At 54.2% G+C, this 26,866-nt stretch overlaps 4 protein-coding genes and 2 non-coding genes across 9 annotated transcripts; all 6 read right to left on the reverse strand.

Annotated features, from left to right (window-relative positions):
* Nucleotides 1–833: 833 nt before the first annotated feature.
* On the reverse strand, nt 834–12,214 carry atg16l1 (ATG16 autophagy related 16-like 1 (S. cerevisiae)). 3 transcript variants are annotated; one of them, XM_030108271.1, is made up of 20 exons: nt 11,875–12,214; nt 11,513–11,618; nt 11,321–11,414; nt 9,221–9,323; nt 8,846–8,919; nt 6,162–6,231; nt 5,534–5,715; nt 5,040–5,105; nt 4,874–4,963; nt 4,725–4,784; nt 4,503–4,605; nt 4,299–4,404; nt 3,851–3,921; nt 3,612–3,683; nt 3,407–3,527; nt 3,216–3,321; nt 2,982–3,131; nt 2,865–2,912; nt 2,349–2,450; nt 834–1,107 (listed from the first exon to the last, which is right to left on the reverse strand). In XM_030108271.1, exons 2-20 carry the CDS (start codon nt 11,610–11,612, stop codon nt 1,014–1,016), a joined length of 1,812 nt encoding a protein of 603 aa, XP_029964131.1. In that variant the 5' UTR covers nt 11,613–11,618; nt 11,875–12,214; the 3' UTR covers nt 834–1,013. The 3 variants fall into 3 exon arrangements, with proteins under 3 accessions (XP_029964131.1, XP_029964129.1, XP_029964130.1); XM_030108269.1 differs by having other exon boundaries at nt 4,503–4,608; XM_030108270.1 differs by lacking the exon at nt 11,875–12,214 and adding an exon at nt 11,825–11,846 and having other exon boundaries at nt 4,503–4,608.
* LOC115401259 (small Cajal body-specific RNA 6) lies at nt 3,994–4,261 on the reverse strand. The gene has a single exon (XR_003932890.1).
* On the reverse strand, nt 5,792–6,059 carry LOC115401258 (small Cajal body-specific RNA 6). The gene has a single exon (XR_003932889.1).
* A 1,330-nt stretch (nt 12,215–13,544) lies between the features above and the next one.
* spint2 (serine peptidase inhibitor, Kunitz type, 2) lies at nt 13,545–16,668 on the reverse strand. The gene is made up of 10 exons (XM_030108290.1): nt 16,495–16,668; nt 15,809–15,979; nt 15,609–15,722; nt 15,310–15,333; nt 15,062–15,223; nt 14,945–14,989; nt 14,679–14,846; nt 14,551–14,595; nt 14,278–14,386; nt 13,545–14,187 (listed from the first exon to the last, which is right to left on the reverse strand). The coding sequence occupies exons 1-10, from the start codon at nt 16,634–16,636 to the stop codon at nt 14,100–14,102; spliced, it is 1,068 nt and encodes a 355-aa protein (XP_029964150.1). The 5' UTR covers nt 16,637–16,668; the 3' UTR covers nt 13,545–14,099.
* A 1,210-nt stretch (nt 16,669–17,878) lies between these two features.
* Nucleotides 17,879–19,171, reverse strand: LOC115400437 (transmembrane 4 L6 family member 5). The gene is made up of 6 exons (XM_030108304.1): nt 19,109–19,171; nt 18,808–18,984; nt 18,611–18,679; nt 18,374–18,528; nt 18,106–18,298; nt 17,879–18,014 (listed from the first exon to the last, which is right to left on the reverse strand). Exons 2-6 carry the CDS (start codon nt 18,982–18,984, stop codon nt 17,994–17,996), a joined length of 615 nt encoding a protein of 204 aa, XP_029964164.1. The 5' UTR covers nt 19,109–19,171; the 3' UTR covers nt 17,879–17,993.
* A 4,045-nt stretch (nt 19,172–23,216) lies between these two features.
* rnf168 (ring finger protein 168) lies at nt 23,217–25,966 on the reverse strand. 2 transcript variants are annotated; one of them, XM_030108286.1, is made up of 8 exons: nt 25,633–25,966; nt 25,289–25,458; nt 25,003–25,204; nt 24,850–24,917; nt 24,621–24,776; nt 24,457–24,545; nt 23,997–24,045; nt 23,217–23,920 (listed from the first exon to the last, which is right to left on the reverse strand). In XM_030108286.1, exons 2-8 carry the CDS (start codon nt 25,430–25,432, stop codon nt 23,450–23,452), a joined length of 1,179 nt encoding a protein of 392 aa, XP_029964146.1. In that variant the 5' UTR covers nt 25,433–25,458; nt 25,633–25,966; the 3' UTR covers nt 23,217–23,449. The 2 variants fall into 2 exon arrangements, with proteins under 2 accessions (XP_029964146.1, XP_029964145.1); XM_030108285.1 differs by having other exon boundaries at nt 25,675–25,965.
* Between the last annotated feature and the right edge of the window lie 900 nt (nt 25,967–26,866).

A 26,866-nucleotide genomic window follows, 5' to 3' on the forward strand; every position in this document is an offset into this window, starting at 1 on the left:
TCTGTTTTCTCCCGGTCCCTCTGGGTCCCGCTTTGATCCACCGGCAGGAATTTAGAAGTTGCCTCAGTAGCGCCAACCCAACCCGGACGGTTGTAGTTTGTTCTCGCCGTTCTTGAGTTGTTCTCGTCAGGATCGAGTGACTTTTCATGTTTCAACCTTTCAGTCGTTTTTTTAGACCTTTCACGCATGGCGGTCCAGCCACACTGACCACTCGAGCAAAAACCCACAATCTATACACACACACACACACACTTACCTTGAAGAGGAGCGATGAAGAGGATGCAGCAGGTGAGGAAGACGAACACTGAGGGAACCTGAACTCATCCCGGAGCCAAACTTATAATCTGCAGCGCGACAGTCAGCAGAACCCAGATTACCACCATAATCCCAGAGAACCTGCTGAGTCTGTCGCACACACACACACTGACTAGTGTGTGTAGCAGGTTCCATGACGTGAACCAGTTCGACTCAAACATCACTCAGTGTCACCTGGTCAAAGATGGCCGACAGTGTAACCATGGCGACGGATCGATGGCGGACAGCCTTAATGCTCAGAGAATTTTCACCGTTTCTACGGAAACGTTCACCAAAGTCTTCCAGAGCATTGTCACATGGTGATGAGGATGATGATGAGGTGCAGGCGTGAATGCTTCCGGTGTGTGTGTGTGTGTGTGTGTGTGTGTGTGTGTGTGTGTGTGTGTGTGTGTGTGCTGAGCTGATTAGCTCCCGTCAGACTCAGCAGTCTGAGTGCTGACTGCAGCGGGACTCAGGAATGTGGACCAGACTCCTGGTCTCCATGGAGACGGGAGAAGAAGAGACGCAGACAAATGTAATCAGATTACAATCAGTACTCAGAAGTGCTCAGACTTTATTCGGTGAGTGACAGCCACTGAAACTTCACAGGTAAAAAAAAAAAAAAGAAAAAAAAAACCAAGTGTCCATTAGAGACGTGTCTTCCTCAGTTTGAGTGGGAGGACACCTTCATCAGAGGACAGCGTCCCCGTCTGCCTGCCTCACATGTCTGACCACAGGACGGCCCGGCTGCCTTTCTCCACACTGGCAACGTACGACCCCGAAGGAGACCAGGACACCGAGTTGATGGCAGAGCTACAGAGAGACGGGGGGACAGAGACAGGGACATTTTATGAGACACTAGTCCTCCTCCAGGTCTCTTCTCGACTGACTTGAACTGAGAGAAATCCATTCAGCAGATGAACTGCTGGCTGTGGGGAGAGCAGGAGGGCCAGACGGTCGATCTGTACCACTCCAGACTGAAGATGGCGTCTGCCACGTGGTGGTAGAATCCTGCTGCTCCTCACGCCGCTCCTCTTCCGGGACTGAGCGGTTTCTTTTTTCTTGGAGCTCGTTCCCGTCCTGTTGGGAGTGGTTTCAGTCCTGGAACAAGCAAGTCAGCAAACAGCCGGTCTTCTTCCTCCTAAAGGTCTCCGGACTCATCTGGGATCTCTTAAACCACAATAGTACAGAGTGGTCGGCGCTCGGCCGCCACACCGGAAACATCAGGTTTATAAAAGACGGCCAGAACCTGAGGATCCCGGCCGTCCTCTGACCACTGGACACCGTGATACACCCCTGTCCCACTGCAGCTAGCGGCTCGAACCGTGTTTTCCACCCGCTAACAAATTCTTTGAGTGCTTCTAGACTCCTTTCCCACCGCCTGCAGACACGGGTCTCACCTCCTGCTGGCGAGCCGCGTCGCTGCGTTTTCCCGCGCTGATGGTGTCCCACGTTGATGACATCATCAGCGCGACGGAGCAAAACGAAAGTAAACAATGCAGCAGAGGACAGTCCCCGTTGCCTGTAGACAAATCTCCTCTTCCCCCGGATCAGGGGAAGCTCTCTGGTCTCGCTATCTCGCCAATACTGGGTCATCCTGACGAAGGAAATCTCCCGCTGTGTCCAGAAACAACAACTAACGCTAACGTAGCCGCGCCGCGTTGACGTCATCACGCAAGTTCCCGGATGTATCCCTCTCCCACTAAAACGCCGGTAGCAGCGACCCGTTAAAAACCCGGGACGACTGCAGGGCAGAACGACCCGGGTCTAAATGCAGACTAAACCCTTTACACTGCCGTGAGGAGCCGGGTATCAGCGGGTTTAAACGGGTTTTTTTGGCCAGTGGGAAAGGGGCTGTAGAGTCCTGTCACGGAGCGATAACCCTGCCGTCTGTTCGGGATGGGCGTTTGTCTCACATTCCTGTAACTCTCGGCACTTCGGCTTCATTTAAAGGGAAAAATCCAGGAAAGGATCCGTCGCTGCAGCAACTCCCCGACCGGCGGGGAGCCCTGGCGTGTCAGGAAGAGGACAGAGGGGACAGAGTGTCTCCTCACCTGTGGCTCCGGTCCAGAGTCCGGTCCACTTTCCCTGTCAGGACGTTCCAGACGTAGAGAGCGCCGTCTGCCGACCCCCCGGTCACATAACTACCATCAGGACTGAAAGACAGCAGCGGTGAAGTCAAGAAGAGACCAGGTCCTCAGGAGACCAGGTCCTCAGGAGACCAGGTCCTCAGGAGACCAGGTCCTCAGAAGACCAGGTCCTCAGGAGACCAGGTCCTCAGGAGACCAGGTCCTCAGAAGACCAGGTCCTCAAAGAGACCAGGTCCTCAAAGAGACCAGGTCCTCAAAGAGACCAGGTCCTCAAAGAGACCAGGTCCTCAGAAGACCAGGTCCTCAGGAGACCAGGTCCACAGGAGACCAGGTCCTCAGAAGACCAGGTCCTCAAAGAGACCAGGTCCTCAAAGAGACCAGGTCCTCAAAGAGACCAGGTCCTCAGAAGACCAGGTCCTCAGGAGACCAGGTCCACAGGAGACCAGGTCCACAGGAGACCAGGTCCTCGGGAGACCGTACCTGAAGGTCACTCGAGTCCAGTCCGCTCCACACTTGAAGCCCTGAGCGCTGAAACACAGAAAAAGTCGGTCAGAACCGGGACCTGGACCCTGGAGACCAGGCCCAGAGGGGACTCACCTGAAGGTCTGCCGCACGGCGTTGGTCCGCAGGTCGATGATCTTCAGCAGGTCGTCTCTGGAGCAGCTCAGCAGCTCCGTGCGGTCGTGGTTCAGGTCCAGAGACGTCACCCGACCCAGGAGCTCCAGCTCTCTGACGATGCTCTCCGCCCTGAGGGACACCACGGTCCTTCACCAGGTCTGAGGGACACGTTGGACCCTCGCCGGGTCCTCGTCCTCACGCCGCTCGACTCACCTGATGTCCCAGAAGCGGACCTTCTTGTCGAAGTGTCCGCTCATGACGCACTGCTCCGTGCAGACGATGTCGTTACAGCTGGAGCCGGCGAACACCGTCTTCATACCTGGACAGGTGAGGACGCGTCAGTCCGCGGACGGCCGGTCGGGCAATCGGCCGGCGGCCCCGCCCTCACGCCGCCCTTCACTCACACACTTTGCTGCGCAGGTCCCACAGTTTGAGCGTGCGGTCGTAGCTCCCGGACACGATGCGGGCGTTGTCCAGCAGGAAGCGAGCGGACAGAACCTTCCCGCTGTGACCCGTCAGCGTGTGCTGGGGACACGGGGGACGCGATGGGGGAGACGGGTGAGACGTCTGGTCACGTGATCGATCCGGACACGCGGCCAGCAGACTCACCCTCAGCCTGTAGTCGTCCACCGTCCAAATACGACTGGCAAAGTCATTGGAGGCGGCCAAAAGGTAGGAGCCCTGAGAGCGCAGAGGACAGAGTCCAACAAGTCCAACGGGGTGGGACGGATCAGAGGGGGGCGGGACGGGAAGAGATGGGGCGGGGCGGGGCGGGACGGATCAGAGGGGGAAAGGACGGGATGGGGCAGGGCGGGACGGGACGGGACGGGCGGACGGAGGGGACTCACCGCGCTGTCGAAGTCGATGCTGGTGATTCCGGCGTTGCTGCCAGTCAGAGCTCCTTTGGGTTCGCAGCGTCCTGCAGACAGGAGACGACCATGAGGACAGACGGAAGACACAGATCTGCTCTCTGATTGGACGATCCGACGAAGGCCTCAGCTTGAAAACTTGAGATCAGCCCCCCTCCCCCTCCGCGGCCCCGCGCTCCGTGCCGATTGGTTGTGTCGGAGGTCAGTCACACGGAGGCCGCCGCTCTGAGAACAGCCTCGCCGTGACGTCACTTCCTGTGTGTGTCAGCAGCCGCTGGACCGCCATGCAGCACTGGAGCATGACGGGACAGACAGCGGGGGCTGCTGGGAGCCAGAGGGCCGCAGGAAAGGATTGTGGGTAATCAGACCTTTTACTGTTCATCACCGACCTTCAGCTCGTCTGAGACGGAGACGCAGACCGACTCACCGGCCACGACCTCCCACAGCTTGACCCGCCGGTCCATCCCGCCGGTCGCCAGGAGACGAGAGCCGGGACTGAAGCGCACCGCGTTCACCTCGCCGTCATGAGCATCCTGCACGCACGCGCACACACACACACACACACGGCATCAGCGGACCAGGCGGTCTGGACCTGGAGGACCCCGGCTCTGCGGACCCTGACTGGACTCACGAAGACGTGCAGGGCCGTGGTCGGGACCCGGACCTCGGCGCACACCCCGGACGGGTTCTCGGTACTTTCCGGCGACGTGCTCAAAGAGTTGGCGGTTCGACGCCTGCTGGGGAGAAGACAGGATCAGATCTCACAGGACAGAACCACACGGTCCAGACCTAGACCCGAAGACCAGAACCGAGAGTCTGAAGGAGGCAGACGGACAGGGACGGATCGACCTACCCAAAAATATTGGAGATGGAGTCGAGGAGACCGCCAGGAGGCTGCTGGGACATTTTCTTGCTGTATGGAGACAGGGACTGTGAGGACAGGGGGTGTGGTCTGGAGGAGCGGAGGTGCTGATTGGCTGAGGAGGACGTGGACGCTCTGACCTGGGAGTCCTGCTGAGCGTCCTGCTGGGGGACGTCTCTCCTCCTCCAGGCTTCCCTCCGTCATCGGTCAAAACCTCGATGTCCTCATCCCTGAGAGAAGACAGGCGTCAGCACAGTACGTCCCCCGTTCCCCCTGTCTCAGTAAGCAGCAGGTAAAGTGTCTCACTGCTCCAGAGGGAGGGGCTCCTTGGCAGCTTCTGCCAGCTCCTTCTGGAGTTTGGCTTGTCGGCGCCTGGAAAAAAAGAAGAGAGGTGAGTCAAGAGGCCCCGCCCCCTCCTGTACATGACCCAGGAAGCCCCGCCCCCTCTCTCAGGTGACCCAGGAAGCCCCGCCCCCTCTCTCAGGTGACCCAGGAAGCCCCGCCCCCTCTCTCAGGTGACCCAGGAAGCCCCGCCCCCTCTCTCAGGTGACCCAGGAAGCCCCGCCCCCTCTCAGGTGACCCAGGAAGCCCCGCCCCCTCACCACGGGAGACTGAGGAAGCCCTGCCCCCTCGCCAGTGACCCAGGAAGCCCCGCCCCCTCCTGTATGGAACCCAGGAAGCCCCGGCCCCTCTCGCTGTGGCCCAGGAAGCCCCACCCCCCCCTCTCGCTGGGGCCCAGGAAGCTCCGCCCCCTCCTGTATGGGGCCTAGGAAGCCCCGCCCCCTCCCCTCCCGCGGTACCTGCTGTCCTTCTCGTTCTCGGCGTTGAGCCGGTTGGCCTCCTGAGCCTTCTCGGCCATCCAGCGGGACACCAGCTCCTGGTTGTCCTCCGTCGTCTTCCTCAGCTTGTCCTCCAGGGCGGAGAAGGTGATCTGCAGGGCGTCGTACTCGTCCTTCAGCGTCTGATTGGCCCGCTCCAGGTCCTGCGCAGGAAGTCACACGGTCACCGCTCCACCCGCGGCTCGTGTCCCCCGGGACAACGGTAACCGTGACGACGAAGGCCTCAGCTTGAAAACTTGAGATCAGCCCCCCTCCCCCTCCGCGGCCCCGCGCTCCGTGCTGATTGGTTGTGTCGGAGGTCAGTCACACGGAGGCCGCCGCTCTGAGAACAGCCTCGCCGTGATGTCACTTCCTGTGTGTGTCAGCAGCCGCTGGACCGCCATGCAGCACTGGAGCATGACGGGACAGACAGCGGGGGCTGCTGGGAGCCAGAGGGCCGCAGGAGAGGATTGTGGGTAATCAGACCTTTTACTGTTCATCACCGACCTTCAGCTCGTCTGAGACGGAGACGCAGACTTCAAACTGCTGCAGTGTGTGTGTGTGTATGTGTGTGTGTGTGTGTGTGTGTGTGTGTGTGTGTGTGTCTCACCTGCAGGTAGCTCCTCAGCTCCCGGCAGTCTCCCTCCAGACTGGCGATCTGCTGCTGATACTCCTGCATCCTGAAACCAACAGTTCCGCTGTCAACCTGAGCTCCGCCCCACTTCAACCAGTTAATCTCATTAACTGTGATTAATTAATGCAGGGATGACTCAAGATTAATGTTTATGAATCGTGATTAATCTCTTAATTAAGCTTTTTTCCCAGTTTGAAAACAGTATTTTTAACGTAGACATTGGATTCAGTATTAAGGTCTCCATGACGCTTTATTTTGAAAGGAAATCCAGCCAGGTCAAAAGGAAGTTGTTTCTGTGTCTTGATTCCCGATCGAGACGCTCCGGTCAGAAATCAGCGGCTGCAGGAAGTCGCTGTGCTGAAACTTCAACAATGAACCGATGGTTTGGACTGAAAACTGCCTTCAAATGCAAAACAACTTCTAAAACGGGGGTGGCCAACCAGTTGATCGGTCGACCGGTCGGTCGTGGAGCGTCCCCCGGTAGACCGCGAGGTGAAGGGGCAAAGACACACACAAAAAGAAAAAAGTTTGTGCGATTAAAAAAAGAAAGAAGAAAACAATGTGTGTCTGTGCGCACACGCAGCACTTCATGCATGATGGGAATTTTTCGTCAGCTGACTATCAGCGGTGCGGCGTGTCAACATGGCGGGGGCGTCGGCAAAACGACCCAAAATCGACCATTTTGATCCTGAATGGGAGGAAGATGACGTGGTGTGTTGTACGATTAAAATCCCGAGTGTCTGATCTGCACTAAAACGGCGGCAAAGAAGGGGAATGTGGGGCGACATTACCAGGCCACGCACGCCAAACTGTACGAAAAGGATTTCCCTCCAAGAACGGCTGTACGCGCCACACAACTGGACAAACTGAAGAAACAGCTCGCTGGAAGGCAGGGAACTTTCAAACACCTCGCACCGGTCAGCTCGACCGCTGCTGCTTCCCGGGCGAGTCAGTTCAGCCACGGCGAGGCCTGGAAGGACGGCTCTCTGGAGTCTGTTCAACGGCTTTAAAATTAAAGCCGAAATTGTGAATGCCCTTAAAAGTATACGAAAGTCTGGCAGTACCGCCACACGGCGATGTGAAGGCACGGCCGAGGACACGAAGGAGCAACTGAGGAGGGATAGCGACGCTTGCGAATGTTATTATTTGCAATTTGGCCGATTTCCATTACAGCTGGCTGGCCGCACAAATGGCTTCAGTGCACATTGAAACCAAGTGAATCTTCTCCCGATATTCTGAATCACCACTGCATCAGTCACCAGCGAGCATCGGGAGGGAAGACGGCACGAATGAAGGGCGAGATGCTATCTGCACGGACACTGTGTTCAGTTCGAGCCCGGAGTCTGCAGAGAAGGCTTTTCCGTGCGCACTTAGAGGAAAACGATGCACATCCTCCTCCGTTCCTCCTGGAGAGGATGGATCCTTCTGGAAACGAGGAGAAATACCCCTAATCTCAGAAGACGCGCCCTCAACCTGACAGCTCACTTTGGATCCGCTTATGAGAACCACACATGATAATCATCAAGTCCAAGAACAGATCACAAATGACTGATGGCCACCTTGCAGTCGGCTCCTGCACTCCGGACAATGTCAAGCTCGCCTCGCCGCCTCCTCCCAGGCCCAGGGCTCCCCGGGAGCAAGCCATTTCCTTTTTCCATTGAGTTCATACCAATAATCAAAGCCAAGTTATAGCTGTTGTTCCTCATTTTGGCTGTTGTTGCTCATCGTGTGTGTGTGTGGGTGAGAGTGTGTGTGGGTGAGAGTGGGCATACTTAACTGTGCAAATGAGAGGAAGTGATTTTTTTTTTTCTGGTTCATACTAATAAAGGTCAGCTGTGGCCATTGCTCATGTGCAGCTGTGTTGTGAGTTTGTGATGTCGGCTCTGGACTGGCCGACCCTGGAGGGGTCGGCTATTTGAAAAGTAGACCTTGGGTCAAAAAAAGGTTGGACACCCCTGATTTAAAAGATGCAATTCAAAGACAGATTACCAATGGAAATAATACGATTAATTGTGATTTTAAAAAAAAATGTATCTTTTGAAAGCCCTTCTTTAAAGTTTAAACTATTGTTAGTCAGTCAGGTGAGGTGATTTATCATCCTTTCTCAAGAACATTTCAATGATTTTATTGATTGATTTATTTAATCTTTATTCCTACATTGAGACCCAGGGTCTCATTTTCAAGGGAGGCCTGCCGGAAGCAAATGCGCGCTCCCCCCCACCCCACAATAAAGAAGGAAGGAAAACAAAAAGCTTTCATAAGATGCAATCATGAGCCAGAGGTAAGAAACAGGACCGAGAAGAACCGGTTTTAAAATAAACTGCTGGGCAGGAAATGGAAACCTCAGAGGGCGGAGCCTCAGAGGGAGGAGCTTCAGAGGGCGGGGCCTCAGAGGGAGGCTTCAGAGGGCGGGGCCTCAGAGGGAGGAGCTTCAGAGGGCGGGGCCTCAGAGGGAGGAGCTTCAGAGGGCGGGGCCTCAGAGGGAGGAGCTTCAGAGGGCGGGGCCTCAGAGGGAGGAGCCTCATACCAAAGCCTCTGCAGCCAACGGACTGTGTGCTTATATTTACTACAACAAAGAAGAACACTACGGATGTGAGAGAGAGAGAGAGAGAGAGAGAGAGAGAGAGAGCGAGAGAGAGAGAGAGAGAGAGTGTACTGACTTGGCCTCGTTGGTCTGGATTTCTTTGTCTTTCTGTTGGATCTGGTTGTTCAGTTCAATGACACTCTGAGCCAGCTGCGAGACACACACACACACACAGATTACATTTTCCAATTAAAACATTTCACAGGAAAAAAAAAATCAGTGAATAAGAACTTGATGATGTCATCAACATCCAGGAACATCTGGAGAACCTTCAGAACATCTGAGGAACATCTGGAGAATCTTAACGCCATCGTGGAAAAGATTCTCAAATGTCTCAAAGAGCCCGCCAGCGTCACTCGATAAGAACATCTCAGATCATCACAGAAACATCTGGGGACCTTGTCCAGATGTTCTCCAGATGTTCCCCAGAGGAGCTGAGCCCTGAGCTCACCTCTCCTCGCTTCTTGTGCAGCTCGGTGAGCTCCTCCTGGTGTCGGATCTTCATCTGAGACATTTCCTGCTGCAGCGCGTCGGAGCGAGCAGCGTCGGCAGGACTGAGACACAGCGGGGACGGGGGAGGGGGGGGAGGAGACACACCGGGGACACGGGTTAGAGACTCTGGAGCAGTTCTCCTCCAGAACACTAGGAGGTGTAGAGAGACTAGAGCCTAGTTGGTTACATTGAAATTTCCCTCCAAACTGGCAGTTTGTCTCAAAGACCACAGTGACTGCGAAGCTAGCAGAGCATAGCGGTAAGCTAGGAGCTTCAGATGAAGCTAGCAGAGCATAGCGGTAAGCTAGGAGCTTCAGATGAAGCTAGCAGAGCATAGCGGTAAGCTAGGAGCTTCAGATGAAGCTAGCAGAGCATAGCGGTAAGCTAGGAGCTTCAGATGAAGCTAGCAGAGCATAGCGGTAAGCTAGGAGCTTCAGATGAAGCTAGCAGAGCATAGCGGTAAGCTAGGAGCTTCAGATGAAGCTAGCAGAGCATAGCGGTAAGCTAGGAGCTTCAGATGAAGCTAGCAGAGCGTAGCGGTAAGCTAGGAGCTTCAGATGAAGCTGGCAGAGCGTAGCGGTAAGCTAGGAGCTTCAGATGAAGCTGGCAGAGCGGAGCGGTAAGCTAGGAGCTTCAGATGAAGCTAGCAGAGCGGAGCGGTAAGCTAGGAGCTTCAGATGAAGCTAGCAGAGCGGAGCGGTAAGCTAGGAGCTTCAGATGAAGCTAGCAGAGCATAGCGGTAAGCTAGGAGCTTCAGATGAAGCTAGCAGAGCATAGCGGTAAGCTAGGAGCTTCAGATGAAGCTAGCAGAGCATAGCGGTAAGCTAGGAGCTTCAGATGAAGCTAGCAGAGCATAGCGGTAAGCTAGGAGCTTCAGATGAAGCTAGCAGAGCATAGCGGTAAGCTAGGAGCTTCAGATGAAGCTAGCAGAGCATAGCGGTAAGCTAGGAGCTTCAGATGAAGCTAGCAGAGCATAGCGGTAAGCTAGGAGCTTCAGATGAAGCTAGCAGAGCATAGCGGTAAGCTAGGAGCTTCAGATGAAGCCGGCAGAGCATAGCGGTAAGCTAGGAGCTTCAGATGAAGCTGGCAGAGCGTAGCGGTAAGCTAGGAGCTTCAGATGAAGCCGGCAGAGCATCGCGGTAAGCTAGGAGCTTCAGATGAAGCTGGCAGAGCGGAGCGGTAAGCTAGGAGCTTCAGATTAAGCTAGCAGAGCGGAGCGGTAAGCTAGGAGCTTCAGATGAAGCTGGCAGAGCGTAGCGGTAAGCTAGGAGCTTCAGATGAAGCTAGCAGAGCGTAGCGGTAAGCTAGGAGCTTCAGATGAAGCTGGCAGAGCGTAGCGGTAAGCTAGGAGCTTCAGATGAAGCTAGCAGAGCATCGCGGTAAGCTAGGAGCTTCAGATAAAGCTAGCAGAGCATCGCGGTAAGCTAGGAGCTTCAGATGAAGCTAGCAGAGCATCGCGGTAAGCTAGGAGCTTCAGATGAAGCTGGCAGAGCGTAGCGGTAAGCTAGGAGCTTCAGATGAAGCTAGCAGAGCTTCAGATGAAGCTAGCAGAGCATAGCGGTAAGCTAGGAGCTTCAGATGAAGCTGGCAGAGCATAGCGGTAAGCCAGGAGCTTCAGATGAAGCTAGCAGAGCATCGCGGTAAGCTAGGAGCTTCAGATGAAGCTAGCAGAGCATCGCGGTAAGCTAGGAGCTTCAGATGAAGCTAGCAGAGCATCGCGGTAAGCTAGGAGCTTCAGATGAAGCTAGCAGAGCATCGCGGTAAGCTAGGAGCTTCAGATGAAGCTAGCAGAGCGTAGCGGTAAGCTAGGAGCTTCAGATGAAGCTAGTAGAGCGTAGCGGTAAGCTAGGAGCTTCAGATGAAGCTAGTAGAGCGTAGCAGTAAGCTAGGAGCTTCAGATGAAGCTAGCAGAGTGTAGCGGTAAGCTAGGAGCTTCAGATGAAGCTGGCAGAGCGTAGCGGTAAGCTAGGCGCTTCAGATGAAGCTGGCAGACTCGGGGTGTGAGCAGCGTTCCTCCTGCAGGGTGTTGTCCAGATGATCAGAGGCGACCAAATCTCACCTGCTCTCATGTCCTCTCTGGGACTCATATTTCTCAGCCTGGTATCTCTCAGAGAGGACGGCCTGCAGGTCGGACTTCTCCAGGAGGCGGTGATCTGAAACACACACACACACACACACCATCAGTTATTTGAACCCCCGAAGACAGCTGCATCACCTCACTGTGTGTGTGTGTGTGTGTCTCTCCACTCACACTGGTGGACGATCTCCTCGAAGCTCTGTCTCTGGACCCGGTCTCGGAGCTTCAGCTGTTCACAGATGTGTCTCTTCCACTCCACCCGCCGCTCGGCCATCTCGACCTGGAATCAAACGCACCTCAGCACGCAGATGCTTCCCTGCCCTCCTCGTCTCAGCCTGGGCCTCCTTCCCAGGCTTTCTCCCCCTCTAGACTCTGGAATCCACCAGAAGGTTTACGGCTTGAGAACCGGGACCGGTGCCGTTCCGGCTCAGGGTCCGGGTGTCTCCCTGAACCCGGCGCGGAGCGGTCCAAACCCCCGTGACTCACCAGTACAAGTTAGCATGTAGCCGGTGAACGCCCACAGACCGGCCGCATACCTGGGTCCTGAGGCCGGGTCCCCGGTGGAGGGGTCCCCGGTGGAGGGGTCCCGGGTGGAAGGGTCCCCGGTGGAGGGGTCCTCCGGGTGGAGGGGCTCCGGCGGAGGGTCCCCGGTAGATGGGCTACGGTGGAGGGGCTCCGGTGAAGAGTCTCCGGTCTTTGCGGTGCCGGTTACCGCCGGGTTAACGCGGTCAGCGCCAGAAAAAAGTCCTGGTTAGTTGAGCTGCCAGCTGGTTAACTAGTCCTCGGGTCTCCTGGTCATCCAGTTAACGGTTCCTGGGCTTCTTCAGGCTTCCCCTCCTCGCTGCACCTCTGCGCCATTTTGGCTCCTGCCGCACACTTCCGGGACGGGCGCTCAAAAATGACGTCAAAGACACTGCGTCATCACGTTCATGTGACTGACACACACAGGCAAGAACAAGCTTACATCAACTATTTCTCAAATGAATTAATTTGAAAGATAAAAGGGCAGATAATGGGGTGAATAAGTTATTAATCTTGTATAAACACTTTATTCATAAATGCAGATTCTTTAAAACCAAACCCACAGTTATTCACTGGAGGAATGAGCTCAACATTTCAGCCAAATCTTTGAAACTAATTGATAAAACAGACGTATACTGTCTTGAAATTTTTGTTTCTCGGAATTCAACTTAATATAATGAGCAGTTGTGGTTTCTTTTTTTGGTTTGTTTGATTTCAACCTATTGCTATTATCTCCTTTTCTTGGCTGTCAATGATTTGACTGATGTATTTCTAATGTCAATGGTGCCGAAATGTATTTGAACTTTGCAATAAAGACCAAAAAAAAAAAAAAAAAAAAAAAAAAAAAAATTCAAATTAAATATTTTGGTCCATAAATGACATCTTTTTAACAAAATTGTTTTTTAGGATTATATGAAATGCTTCAGATATTTTTTTTTCCCTGATGTTTGTCCAAATAAACCAAAACGGGAAACATTCTAGGCCTAAGGAACAAACATCAAACAAATTTAATGACGTAAAGCCCAGAAGTTCTGATCAGGTTCCATAACCGGTCCTCACCTGTCCTCACTGGTCCTCACCTGTCCTCACCTGTCCTCACCGGGCCTCACCTGTCCTCACCTGTCCTCACCTGTCCTCACACCACCTTCAGTCAAGCTCTCTGACAACAGCAACCGTTTCTTTTCCCCTGATCTGGAATAACCTCAACTTTTGACCATCAAGCTCTCACTTGAATTACAAAAAAAAACTGGCAAACCTGAGGTCTTCTAGAACCTTTGATAGGTTGTGTTTATATTTATAAACACTGTCCAATATTTCTGACCTCTGTTAAAAAAAAAAAAAAAAGAAAAAAGAAAAAGAAAAAAGAAAGGCAATTCAGGTCCTGGTTGACCGACTAACTTTTTGTTGTGTTTAGTGATCCGCTTACAAGCCAACATCGCTCAGAGCAACTGATAACACTTTTTGAAAATGGCTGCTGATTCATTACAAAAACGACCAACAGCGCCACCACTGGCCCTACATGCTCACTGCATGGTTCCCATAATGAAACGTTGTGTAAATGTGACCTCGGCTCCAGAAACAAACAGGTCCATCCTGCACTGATCATGTAATCAAACCCAATGATTCAGCAGAACCGTCCCCGAAGTGCAACGTGAAGAGACGACAATGAAGACGAAACATGGGATGAAGTCTGGAAAAAAAGTTTATTGTTCACAGAAACGCTTTTACAGAAAAATTCAACCCTTCAATACAATAAATAATACCGATCAATCCCTACAAGACCTCGAAAAAAAAACCCTCCGGGTAGCTGGTGCATCATGGGAACTGAAGTTTACTCCCTGTTTGACCTGAATCTGTTTCAGTTTGGATCTCAGGAATTTTCAAGTTCAGAGAAATCTGATTGGTGCGAGCCGAGAGGAGGAGACAGTAACAGCAGGCAGTAAAACAGCTTTAGAATCACCATCGATCTGATTAAAACTTAATAACCTGAATAACCTGTTGCAGTGAGAGAGGAGGAGGAGGAGGAGGAAGAAGAGGAAGAAGAGGAAGAAGAGGAAGACGGTAACAGAACTTCAATCTCATTAAAAACTTCAATTAAAATCACGTTAATAAATGATTCACCGTCGACTTCATGCCGATCAAACTTTACAGCTACAGTCAATAATAGTAATCACCCCCCAGCGGGGACTCGCTGACCCCCCCTGCTGGGGACTCGGGGACGTGGCGCCCCCCCCCCCCTTCAGGCCTTGGCTTGTGGCCTTGGGCTCTCCGGGACACTCAGGGAGTCCAGAGAGGACGACTCCTCTGGAAGGAGCTCCTCCTTATCGCTGAGGAAGGAAACACAAGCAGTCAGAGGAGACCTGGTCTGGACCGGGGACCGAGGGGGGGCCGGGGGACACGGGGGGGCGGCAGGGTACCTGAAGGAAGACGGTCTGCGAGGCAGACGGTGGCGTCTCAGCGTGATGAAGATGAGGGCGGCGAGCAGCAGAACGGAGATGACGGTGAGGGTGGCGAAGAGAAACACAGCTGAGGACAGAGAGAGGAGAGGGACGGTGAGTGGACCGGGGACAGGGGGACCGGAGGGACCGGGAGGACCGGAGGGACCGGAGGGACCGGGGGGACCGGGGGGACCAGGGACGGGGGGGACCGGGGGGGACGGGGGGACCGACCCGGAACCAGAAGTGGCCCACCTGCTGTCCAGCGGCTGCGCTTCCGGTCCAGTCTGTCGAAGTCACCTGGAACAGAAACACGGGTCTGAGCGGCGGCGTCCCGGGGCTCGGAGGTCGGGGTCAGAGGTCGGCCTCAGACGTGCGTTTACCTTCGGAGCTGCACCGGCTCAGGCACTCCTCCTCCGTGCCGAAGCGGTTGGCGTTGCCCTGGCAGCCGCCGTACAGGAAGGACTGGCAGGTGGCGCTGGCGCCGTCGTAGTAGTACATGGGGAAGGCAGCGCGGCAGGGGCCGGGGTCAGGGGTCGCCGAGCAGATGTCTGAGGCACACAGGCGACCCGAGTCAGTCACGACACACACTAACATTTCCCACGATGCCCCTGGAGCTGTCAGTCCCCTTCAGGACGACTCCTCTCACCTTCTTGGTCGACCGCGAGCTTCTTGGAGGACGGCAGGACCTGGACTGCAGGGCCGGACGGAGACGGGGTCAGAGGTCACACGGCAGAGACACTCAGCTGGACTCACCTGGACTCACCTGCACAGCTGGACACGCAGCTGTCCTCGCTCGGGTAGTTGTTCTTGTTGCCCCTGCAGCCTCCGTAGACGAACGTCCGGCAGCTGCCGGTGCTCCGGTCGTAGAACCAGCGCTGGAACGCCGCCCTGCACGGCCCCGCCTCCGGCTCCGCCTCGCACAGCTCTGATTGGACAACGGCGGCGTTCGGTGGTCACATGGTGGCTGGAGGCGCCTCCGCGTGCATCAGAAACAAAGAAAGGAGGACGTACCTGCTCGTCCATCGGGGGAAGACTCTGTGGGACACAAGGACATGTTGGTGAGCGTGGACAAGTGTTTCCATGACGACGACGACTGTCATGTAAACATTTGGCATTTACGTGACAATGTCCGTTTCCATGGCAACCGTGCAGAAGAACTGTTCACTACATGGAGATGGAGTTGGACCCCTTAAAAGAGTTCCACCTAAGGAGAGATTTCAGCGTCTCCGAGCACCGTCGCCATGGAAACAGATTAACAAAACACAATCAAAGTTTGGCGTTTTGCCGTGGAAACGGCGGCGAGCACGTACCGTTCTTCTGAGAGGACTGGGTCGGAGCTGGAGGGGGAGGGGCCCCCCGCGGAGCTTTGACAGCAGCAGGAGCAGCCGGAGAGGCAGGAGCCGAGTCGTCAGGGAGGACACTGCCTGAACACACACACACACACAGCAAACCGCACATCTGTCCTCTGAGCTTCATGATCACACACACACACACACACACACACACACACCTGTCACCCCGCTGCACTCTGCCAGACACTCCTCCACCGTCTGGAAGTTGTTGGTGTTGTTCTCACAGCCTCCGAAGATGAAGCTGTCGCACGTTTGAGACGTGACGTTGTAGAAAAACCTCGGGAAAGCAGCGCGGCAGGGACCGACCCTGGCAGGGAGACGGCAGTGGTCTGAGACAGAGACAGAGAGAGACAGAGAGAGACAGAGAGAGACAGAGACAGAGAGAGAGACAGAGACAGAGAGAGACAGAGAGAGAGACAGAGAGAGACAGAGAGAGAGAGAGAGAGAGAGAGAGACAGAGACAGAGACAGAGAGAGAGACACAGACTGTAACAGGAAGTTTCTCCTCACACACTTCAGCAGTACACGTGGGAACCTGGTTCCTTTCGTTTCCTTAAAGTAATAATAAAGTACTCTGGAAGAGTGAAATAAAATGATAACAATAATCAGAGCAGGTGAGAATGTTTTGTTCCTTTACAGTCAGGCTCCGCCCACCACAGGTGTGTCACAGGTGAAATGTAGACAAACCAGTTAGACCTGAAAACAAACAGAGAGAGAGAGGAAACCAACGCACCTGCCCAGGTGTTAGACCCTCTAAAAGGTCTCCTGTAAATATTAAAACACACACACACACACACACACACACACACACACACACACACACACACACACACGCCCGTCCTCACCTCGGCTCTCGTTGCCTCGCGGCTCCAGCAGCGGCTGGACCCGCGGCCTGTCTCCGTCCTCGGCGGCGGCCCGCGCGGCTCCGTGGAGCAGCGGGAGGAGCAGCAGGAGGAGCAGCGGGAGCCCCGGTACGAGCCCCTTCATGGCGGGAACAAAAAAAAAACACACAACAAACAGGAGAAACTCTCTGAACAGCGCGAGTCCGAGTCCGACCTCCTTCCGGTTTGGTGGCTCCCAGTGTCGCAGTTGAATTTACCTGAGCAACAGGTGCGCGCGCAGGCCCCGCCCACCGACGTCACTCAGGGGGACAGGTTTCCCTACGTCAGGCTGAAGGGGGCGGGGCCTCATCCAACGCGCGCGCACACGCTGTGGCTCTGGTGGTGGAGCTGGGAAGGTTGCAGGATTGATTTCCTTTCTGTAAGCACGCCAGAGTGCCCTTGAGCAAGACAATGACAGTGTGTGAACGTGTGAACGTGAAGACATGAGGCCTGGAGCAGGCTGAAGGAGGGAAACGCTGAGAATCCATCAAACCGGTTCAACTTCACCTCAAACTGAAATCCCAGGATCCTGTATTTGAACCCAGGATCCTTTTGAAGTGAGGATAGAGACTAACCACTGCACCAGCTGGTCGGAACTACTGGAACACACACTGAACTCCCGGCTCATCCCGTTAGGCTTCTTGTTGGAATGAGTTTTATTCAATTAAAAATACACTTAAGATCAAAAATTGAGAAAGACAATTTAGACAAGAATATGTAAATGTAGTAACTCTGCCCACTGCACTGTTTCAAAGCTTTGCCTGTCCTTTCCTTAGAGTTTATTAATTAATTAATTTATTTATTTATTTATTACCACCAAAATTGTCATATATGGTCACAGTTGCCACATACAGCGGGATAAAGTATTTAGAACCACTTTAAAAGGTAAAGGGTGCATTTCATGTGTGATTATGAATAATGTTAATGACTTTTCTCCAATAATATAGTCACTTAAAAAAAAAAACGCTTTAACAACACACAAAAAACAAGCCTCTAACCCCAAAATGGGTTGCTGTCTGAAAAACAGCCCAAAATGGTGCGTAACAATGAAAACCCAGAAATTGGGCTAAAATAATCGACCAGTAACCCAGCAAATGGGTCAGTCTTTATAAAAATAACCTGAAGATTTAACCCAACACCAGCAACTCATTAACTGGGTCACCAAAACAACACAAAACAACCAGCATTGTTTAGTGTGACTCAAGCTTTATTCAGATTTAAACCGGAATAAAAGGTCCAATGTGAAATACAAACCCCTGCTATAAATAATCAATAAACAAATCAATCAGTCCATCAGTCAAAGAAGCTATATACACTTTACATTAGGGACAGAGGTCATTCATTCATTCGTTCATTCATTCATTCATTCATTCATCAGTGATCATTTTACCGTGTTGGAATTTAAATAAAATAAATAATGTGTTTAAATAAGGTTTGAATCTGTCAAGTTCAGGAGGACGACTTCACGCCGAGACAGGAGACACCTGGAGGCAGACAGGCAGAGGTCAGTCAGAGGTCAGAGGATCGCCTCCAGAGCTGAAGTTTCAGGGGTCAGAGGTCAGCGATGTCCCCCACCTTGTTGTGACAGCAGCTGTGTCCAATCAGGAGTCCGAGGACCGAGTTGATGAGGTTGATCCCACACAGGAGGGTCTGCAGGGCGCTGCTGCCGCCCATCACGGAGAACAGCACCACATTCCACTGCACCACAGCCCGGGGACTCAGACACACGCCCGTCCACAGCGTCCTGTTGTACAGGTATCCCGAGTAACTGCGGGGGGGGGGGGGGGGGGGGGTCAGCGGGAGACAGAACGGGTCCAGGGGGACGGGCTGAAGGGAGACTCACCTGTCGGGACGCGGCTGCAGCGGGACACCCCACACCTGTCCAGATGAGGAGTTGTAGAGACACAGAGGACCCTGGGACAGACCAGTGGCGCTGACCAGACAGCAGGTGGCAGCAGCCAGCAGGCACACGCAGGAATACAACATCTGGCAACACATCTGGACAGAAGGAAGGAGACACCCCAGTGAGATGTGTCATGACGTTGTGTTTTGTAATGCTGTTGTGTCGTGACGTTGTCACCTGACTCCTGAAGGCCCAGCAGCCTCTCGTCTTGCTGCTCTCAACAAAAGCTCGTGCTCCCAGAAGAACCTGAGGTCAGAGGTCAGAGGTCAGAACAATAAGCAGGCGTCACTGTGAAACCTCAGCAGACACAACACGACACTCGCACTGTGACAACACAATCACAACACACAACACAACAGCGTGCCGGGCAGTACCAGGAACCCGGACCCCCACAGCCCGGTGGACCAGGCGGCTTCTCGGGTGACGTGTCCGTCCAGCAGGAAGCGGACGTCCAGCTCGGGGAGCAGCAGCAGGATGTTGGACAGCATGCTGAGTATCGCCATGGGAACCAGAGAAATGCCCACGCAGCGGAGACACCTGGACACACACATCTGTCACACACACACAGAGAGGTTCTGCGTTACAACGTCACGTCTCCACAGGTGACGACAGGAAGGTGACGTTAAACTGATGCAGCGAATACAAGACAGTCGTCTGCAAAAGAACATTTTCCACCTGTGAGCCTGGCTGTGAAGAAAGGTTCCCGCTCTGAGTCCAGTTCTGAAGAAAGTGTCCCGCTCTGAGCCTGGTTCTATAAACGGTTCTGGTGTTCTGGAGCCGGCTGTTCTGGTTGTGATTCTCTGAGCGTGTTGAAGTTTTCTCCTAGAACCTCCTTCTGAGCGACAGACGTGTTTCCTTCAGTTTAAAACCCTGAAAGCAGAAGCAGGTTTCTGGATTCAGCATCACGAGACGATGAAGGAGGAGTTGACTCACGCTGGACGTCTCTCTGCTCTGAAGGAACTCTGAGGAAACAGCTGTAAGACGGACACACGTCCCGCCCCCTGCTGGAAACAGGAAGTCGACCGCCGGTCAGCGTCAACGTCACAAGACGGTGGGATGAAGTCACAACGGGACGACGATGACACGTCAGTGAGACCACAAGGAGCCGTCACAGCATGAGGACGAGACGAGACGTCACGGCGAGACAACAAGACGAGGAGAGACAACAAGACGTCACAGCGAGACAGTGACAACACGAGGACGCAACAGTGACACAACAAGACGTCACTGCAACACAGCAAAACCATCAAACAACGAGGTGAGACAACAGAGAGACGATAACGAAGCAACGTCACGAGAAAACGAGATGACAACGCAGCAAGACAACAGCACAACAACACAGAGACACATGGACACAAAATGACAACGCCATGAGACGAGACAAAAGGAAGACACTAACAAGACGAGACAACGGGACAATGAGAAGACAATGGGACAATACAACAACGCAGTTCAGTTATATTTCTATTGTAGCAAACACAAGTCAGTCATCTGCATACACTCATCATGAGCAAGTAGAGGAGAACCCTGCAGAACCAGACTCAGAGGAGGAGAACCCTGCAGAACCAGACTCAGAGGAGAACCCTGCAGAACCAGACTCAGAGGAGAACCCTGCAGAACCAGGCTCAGAGGAGAACCCTGCAGAACCAGGCTCAGAGGAGGAGAACCCTGCAGAACCAGACTCAGAGGAGGAGAACCCTGCAGAACCAGGCTCAGAGGAGGAGAACCCTGCAGAACCAGACTCAGAGGAGAACCCTGCAGAACCAGACTCAGAGGAGGAGAACCCTGCAGAACCAGGCTCAGAGGAGGAGAACCCTGCAGAACCAGGCTCAGAGGAGGAGAACCCTGCAGAAGCAGGCTCAGAGGTGGAGAACCCTGCAGAACCAGGCTCAGAGGAGGAGAACCCTGCAGAACCAGGCTCAGAGGAGGAGAACCCTGCAGAACCAGACTCAGAGGAGGAGAACCCTGCAGAACCAGGCTCACAGGAGGAGAACCCTGCAGAACCAGACTCAGAGGAGGAGAACCCTGCAGAACCAGACTCAGAGGAGGAGAACCCTGCAGAACCAGGCTCACAGGAGGAGAACCCTGCAGAACCAGGCTCAGAGGAGGAGAACCCTGCAGAACCAGACTCAGAGGAGGAGAACCCTGCAGAACCAGACTCAGAGGAGGAGAACCCTGCAGAACCAGGCTCAGAGGAGAACCCTGCAGAACCAGGCTCAGAGGAGAACCCTGCAGAACCAGGCTCAGAGGAGGAGAACCCTGCAGAACCAGGCTCAGAGGAGAACCCTGCAGAACCAGGCTCAGAGGAGGAGAACCCTGCAGAACCAGGCTCAGAGGAGAACCCTGCAGAACCAGGCTCAGAGGAGGAGAACCCTGCAGAACCAGGCTCAGAGGAGGAGAACCCTGCAGAACCAGACTCAGAGGAGGAGAACCCTGCAGAACCAGGCTCACAGGAGGAGAACCCTGCAGAACCAGGCTCAGAGGAGGAGAACCCTGCAGAACCAGGCTCAGAGGAGGAGAACCCTGCAGAACCAGGCTCAGAGGAGAACCCTGCAGAACCAGGCTCAGAGGAGGAGAACCCTGCAGAACCAGGCTCAGAGGAGGAGAACCCTGCAGAACCAGGCTCAGAGGAGAACCCTGCAGAACCAGGCTCAGAGGAGGAGAACCCTGCAGAACCAGACTCAGAGGAGGAGAACCCTGCAGAACCAGGCTCAGAGGAGGAGAACCCTGCAGAACCAGGCTCAGAGGAGGAGAACCCTGCAGAACCAGGCTCAGAGGAGGAGAACCCTGCAGAACCAGGCTCAGAGGAGGAGAACCCTGCAGAACCAGGCTCAGAGGAGGAGAACCCTGCAGAACCAGGCTCAGAGGAGAACCCTGCAGAACCAGACTCAGAGGAGGAGAACCCTGCAGAACCAGGCTCAGAGGAGAACCCTGCAGAACCAGGCTCAGAGGAGAACCCTGCAGAACCAGGCTCAGAGGAGGAGAACCCTGCAGAACCAGGCTCAGAGGAGGAGAACCCTGCAGAACCAGGCTCAGAGGAGAACCCTGCAGAACCAGGCTCAGAGGAGAACCCTGCAGAACCAGGCTCAGAGGAGGAGAACCCTGCAGAACCAGGCTCAGAGGAGGAGAACCCTGCAGAACCAGACTCAGAGGAGGAGAACCCTGCAGAACCAGGCTCAGAGGAGGAGAACCCTGCAGAACCAGGCTCACAGGAGGAGAACCCTGCAGAACCAGGCTCAGAGGAGGAGAACCCTGCAGAACCAGGCTCAGAGGAGGAGAACCCTGCAGAACCAGGCTCAGAGGAGAACCCTGCAGAACCAGACTCAGAGGAGGAGAACCCTGCAGAACCAGGCTCAGAGGAGAACCCTGCAGAACCAGACTCAGAGGAGGAGAACCCTGCAGAACCAGGCTCAGAGGAGAACCCTGCAGAACCAGGCTCAGAGGAGAACCCTGCAGAACCAGGCTCAGAGGAGGAGAACCCTGCAGAACCAGGCTCAGAGGAGAACCCTGCAGAACCAGGCTCAGAGGAGAACCCTGCAGAACCAGGCTCAGAGGAGGAGAACCCTGCAGAACCAGGCTCAGAGGAGGAGAACCCTGCAGAACCAGACTCAGAGGAGGAGAACCCTGCAGAACCAGGCTCAGAGGAGGAGAACCCTGCAGAACCAGGCTCACAGGAGGAGAACCCTGCAGAACCAGGCTCAGAGGAGGAGAACCCTGCAGAACCAGGCTCAGAGGAGGAGAACCCTGCAGAACCAGACTCAGAGGAGGAGAACCCTGCAGAACCAGGCTCAGAGGAGAACCCTGCAGAACCAGACTCAGAGGAGGAGAACCCTGCAGAACCAGGCTCAGAGGAGGAGAAACCTGCAGAACCAGGCTCAGAGGAGGAGAACCCTGCAGAACCAGACTCAGAGGAGGAGAACCCTGCAGAACCAGGCTCAGAGGAGGAGAACCCTGCAGAACCAGGCTCAGAGGAGAACCCTGCAGAACCAGGCTCAGAGGAGACTTTCTGCAGAACCAGCCAGCATAGTCCTGATTTCAGAGACATTCCAGGTGACATTCCGTCCTGCAGACTTGTTTAATGTGGAGTTGAAGGAAGTTCTGGTCCAAAGTAACTCCGGGTTCCTGTCAGATGAACATTAACCAAGTGGAGCCGTCTGACCAATGAGTGTGACTACAAATGTTTTGTTTTTTGTTTTTTTCAATATGGAATTGGTTTATTCCTAATTCTAAATTCTATTCCTGATCTTGGCATTTACCTGGGAAAAATGAAGGATTAAACCCTCTTTACCTCTGGGCGCTGTGAAGCGTTCTGATCAGGCGGGGGGGTGTGGGGGGGGGGGGGTGTGGGGGGGGTGTTATGTCCCCGGAAGTAAACAAAGCATCCTGGTTCTCTCTTTCTCAATTAATCCTGAAGCTACAGCGTTGAAAATGTCCGTATTGTTCTGTTCCTCTCTCTCTGTTTGCTCTTTTCATCTCACACATTTCTATTAAAGCCCACGGTAAACAAACCGCCGGACCAGAGACCAGAACACACACCAGTCCTTCGAGGCCATGAGCTCATTGGGAACACTGATCCCAGATTAGGACCTCGGCTGTGACCACACAACAACACCGGGACAACATGAGTCAGAGCAACGTCACATGGCAGCACGAGCCAGCAGCCGTGACCAGAGACCAAAAACCTCAGACCTGCAGATCAGTGTGTGTGTGTGTGTGTGTGTGCGTGTGTGTGCGCGCACGCTTCTGTCTGAGTGTGAGTTTGAAGAAGAGCTGGAACTTGACTGAAATGTATCTTTATTTCAAAAATTCCAAAACTAAAACACAAACAAACTTGTTTCCTCGTGGTGCTTCAAACACACCATGCAGAGTCCTGGACGAGGGTCCAGGGTGAAGGTTCAAATCCAGAGTCCAGGTCTTGATCATGTTTCACAGAAACAGATCAGCATCTGATTCAGTCTGTGGAGGAGGAGCAGGAGGAGGAAGAGGAGGAAGAGGAGCAGGAGGAGCAGGAGGCTCTCAGCTGCTCGGGAACATCTCGGTCAGGGTGGTCTGTTTGGTGCGTCGGTGGCAGGAGGAGGTGCTGCCGGCCTTTGCAGAGGAAGGGGAGGAGGAGGTGCTGCTAGTCTTTGTAGAGGAGGGGGAGGAGGTGGTGCTGCTCCTCCTCCTGGTCTTCTCCGCCCCTCCTTTCCTCAGCAGGTAGGCGGACGGCGTCCCTTTCCGTCGATCGGTTAATTTCCGCTGCTCCTCCTGGTTCAGCTCCTTCTGCAGGAGCAGCGCCAGGCGCCGGTCCTCCTGCTCCTGCTGCCAGCGGCCCTGCTCCTCCTCCAGGGAGGAGAAGGAGGAGGGGGGCGTTGGGAAGTGAAGGTACTCTGGGAAGTACTCCTGCTCTTCGTCCTCCTCCATGTCGGAGCTCCTCCTCTTCAGGGGGACTCCAGCTGTCCTCCGGGGACTGTCCAGGGGGCGGGGCTCCGACCGGAGGAGGTTCTCCTGAAACAGATGAACACAGGTGAGCGCCTCCTGCTTCTGCTTCCCCGGGCGGAGTCTGACACCGAATCGAACTCACCTTGTTGGACAGGAGGCTGGACGGAGCGGGATGACGAGGAATCAGGAACCTGGAGGAGGACAGGAAGGCACTGAGACATGGGACTCACATGAAGCTCCGCCCACTAACAAACACTCCTGAAGCTCCGCCCACTAACAAACACCCCTGAAGCTCCGCCCACTAACAAACACTCCTGAAGCTCTGCCCACTAACAAACACCCCTGAAGCTCCGCCCACTCAAACACCCCTGAAGCTCCGCCCACTAACAAACACCCCTGAAGCTCCGCCCACTCAAACAACCCTGAAGCTTTGCCCACTAACAAACACCCCCTTAAGCTCCACCCATCAACACAAACCCCATGAGGCCCCTCCCATGAAATGCATGAAGCCCCGCCCACTCCCACAAACAACTCCCCAAACTCCGCCTACTCATCCCAAACAACTTCTGAAGCTTCAAAAGAAAAAACAAAGCGCTGCTCACTTCTCTATATGTCCAACCACGTCTTTCTTCTTCTGTGGAGGAGGAGGAGGAGGAGGAGCGCCACCCACTGATGGAGGAGGAGCATTGTTCTGCACCAGATGGACAGGAGAAAGATTCAGTTGAAGAATTTGAGCAGGACGCACTGATCAGCCAGTCACACTAACCAGCTGGCTGCTGAGCAGCCGGGCCAGCTGCTGGTCCTCCTCGGTCCTCCTGGTCTCCTCCTGCAGCAGCAGCTGCTCCTCCTCCATTAACTTCTGGATCAGCTCCTCACTGGCTCTCTTCTGCTCCTCATCCTGAGCCCGGCGCTCCTCCGTCATCTGGGGGGAGGTGCAGTGTCACTCACACACACTCGCAGGGAGGTGTACAATGTCTCTCACACACACTACTCACTTTGCTGATCTGGTCCTCATATTCTTGTCGCAGCTCTCCAGGTTGACACACCCTGGGAAAACTAAACACTACACACACAGACACGCACACACACACAGGTTGGTTGGCTGTACTGTAAACAGCAGTGTGTCCAGGTGTCTCTCTGCGTCCCACCTGTGTGCTCCTCGGTGTTGTCGGCCTCCTGTCCAGCCAGGCGGCGCTCGCACTGCTGAGGGAAACAGGTCTGAATCTGCGTCCACAGCTGCTGGTTGATCAGCGTGTTGTTGCGGCTGTGCAGGCGAGTCCAGGTGGACACTCTCCTCCGGCACAGGGGACAGCACAGCGCCGCTTTGTCCACCGACTCCTGGAAACACTCCTGGACACACAACCACAGGGGACCGTGAGAGACCTGAGGGGACAGCTGAGTGTGTGTGTGGGTGTGTGTGTGTGTGTGTGTTACCTTGCAGAAGGTGTGTTTACAGGGAAGTGTGACAGGTTCCACAAAGATCTCCAGACAGACGGGACAGGTGCAGTCCTCTCGGGACAGCACCTTGTCTCCTCTCCTCATCTGTCCAGCTGACTCAGGGGACATCTCTGACGGCATGCTTGTCCTCAGGTCTTCCAGTCAGTCTGTGGGGGACAGACCAGGTCAGACCTCCCTGGTTGATCAGACCTCCTTCTGCCAACAAACTAGCAAATCTAACCCGAGCCCTTCAAGTCACGGCAGTGAGACACTTCACCTGTTGATTACCGGATCGTTTCTAATCTAATCTGGAGTGTGTAAGGTTCTTGCTCAATATTTACACTGGGAGAAGGTTCTGGTGGCCCAGAGCGGACCGGACTCGCCTGATTGTGGGCGGGTTCCGTTAGCTTCCAGCTAACCCCGCAGTGTTAGCATCGAGCCGCTAACAGCGAACAAACTCCAAAACTCGGCTCAGGCGGTGTCACGGAGAAGGCCCCGTTTTAAAAAAGTTCCACATTAAAAAGCTCCACGCCGCCGTTCGCCTCTGCTCGCCGTGTCTGGCGAGGCTTCGCGGGCCTCTTTGTTAGCTAGCCGCCGCTAGCCGTCTTCTGCTGCGTCCGCAGGACCGACATTAGCTTCACTAGCATCACACACCCGCCAAACAGCTGCTGAGGCAGCGCGTGCCGGGAGACGTACGCGACCGACGTCAGCACGTCGACACCAAACAAGCACAAACATGTCCTCGGTTCACATCCTGAGCAGGTTACCGCGTGTCGCACAACAAGCATCGCTTTATGGTGTCTGAAGATTTTTAATAATAATAATAATAATAATAATAATAATAATAATAATAATAATAATAATAATAATACATTTTATTTCAAAGCGTCTTTCAGGGAACTCAAGGACACTTTACAAGATTAAAACAACAATGATGAGAACAATAATAATAATAAATAAAATAAAATCATAGGTAGCAACACAGCAAATAATGACGGTAAGGAGCTGAGGATAGTAGGAGAAAACTAAGTGGAGTATGCAGATCTGAACAGATGGGTTTTAAGTCTGGACTTGAAGAGGGACAGGGAGTTCAGATTACGGAGGTCCGGGGGGAGAGAGTTCCAGAGCTGGGGAGCAGAGCGGCTGAAGGCCCTGCTGCCCATGGTGCTGAGGCGAGCAGGGGGAGCAGTGAGGTGGATGGAGGAGGAGGATCTGAGGGAGCGAGCTGGAGTGGAGATGTGGAGGAGGTCACACAGATATGGCGGTGCGAGGTTGTTGATGGCCTTAAAGTATACAGAAGAATTTTGAAATGAATTCTCAGCTTGACCGGGAGCCAGCGCAGGTGCTGGAGAATGGGGGTGATGTGGTGGTGAGGAGGGGTCTTTGAGATGATTCGAGCAGCTGAATTCTGGACCAGTTGAAGTTTATGGAGTGATTTCTGTGGAAGGCCGAAGAGGAGAGCATTACAATAATCGATACGGGAGGTTACAAGGCTGTGGACAAGGATGGAGGCAGCGTGAGGAGCGAGGGAGGGAAGGAGGCCATTGATATTGCGAAGGTGAAAGTAAGCGGACC

This window comes from Salarias fasciatus, chromosome 14, assembly GCF_902148845.1.
Source record: "Salarias fasciatus chromosome 14, fSalaFa1.1, whole genome shotgun sequence".
Taxonomy (NCBI): Eukaryota; Metazoa; Chordata; class Actinopteri; order Blenniiformes; family Blenniidae; genus Salarias; species Salarias fasciatus.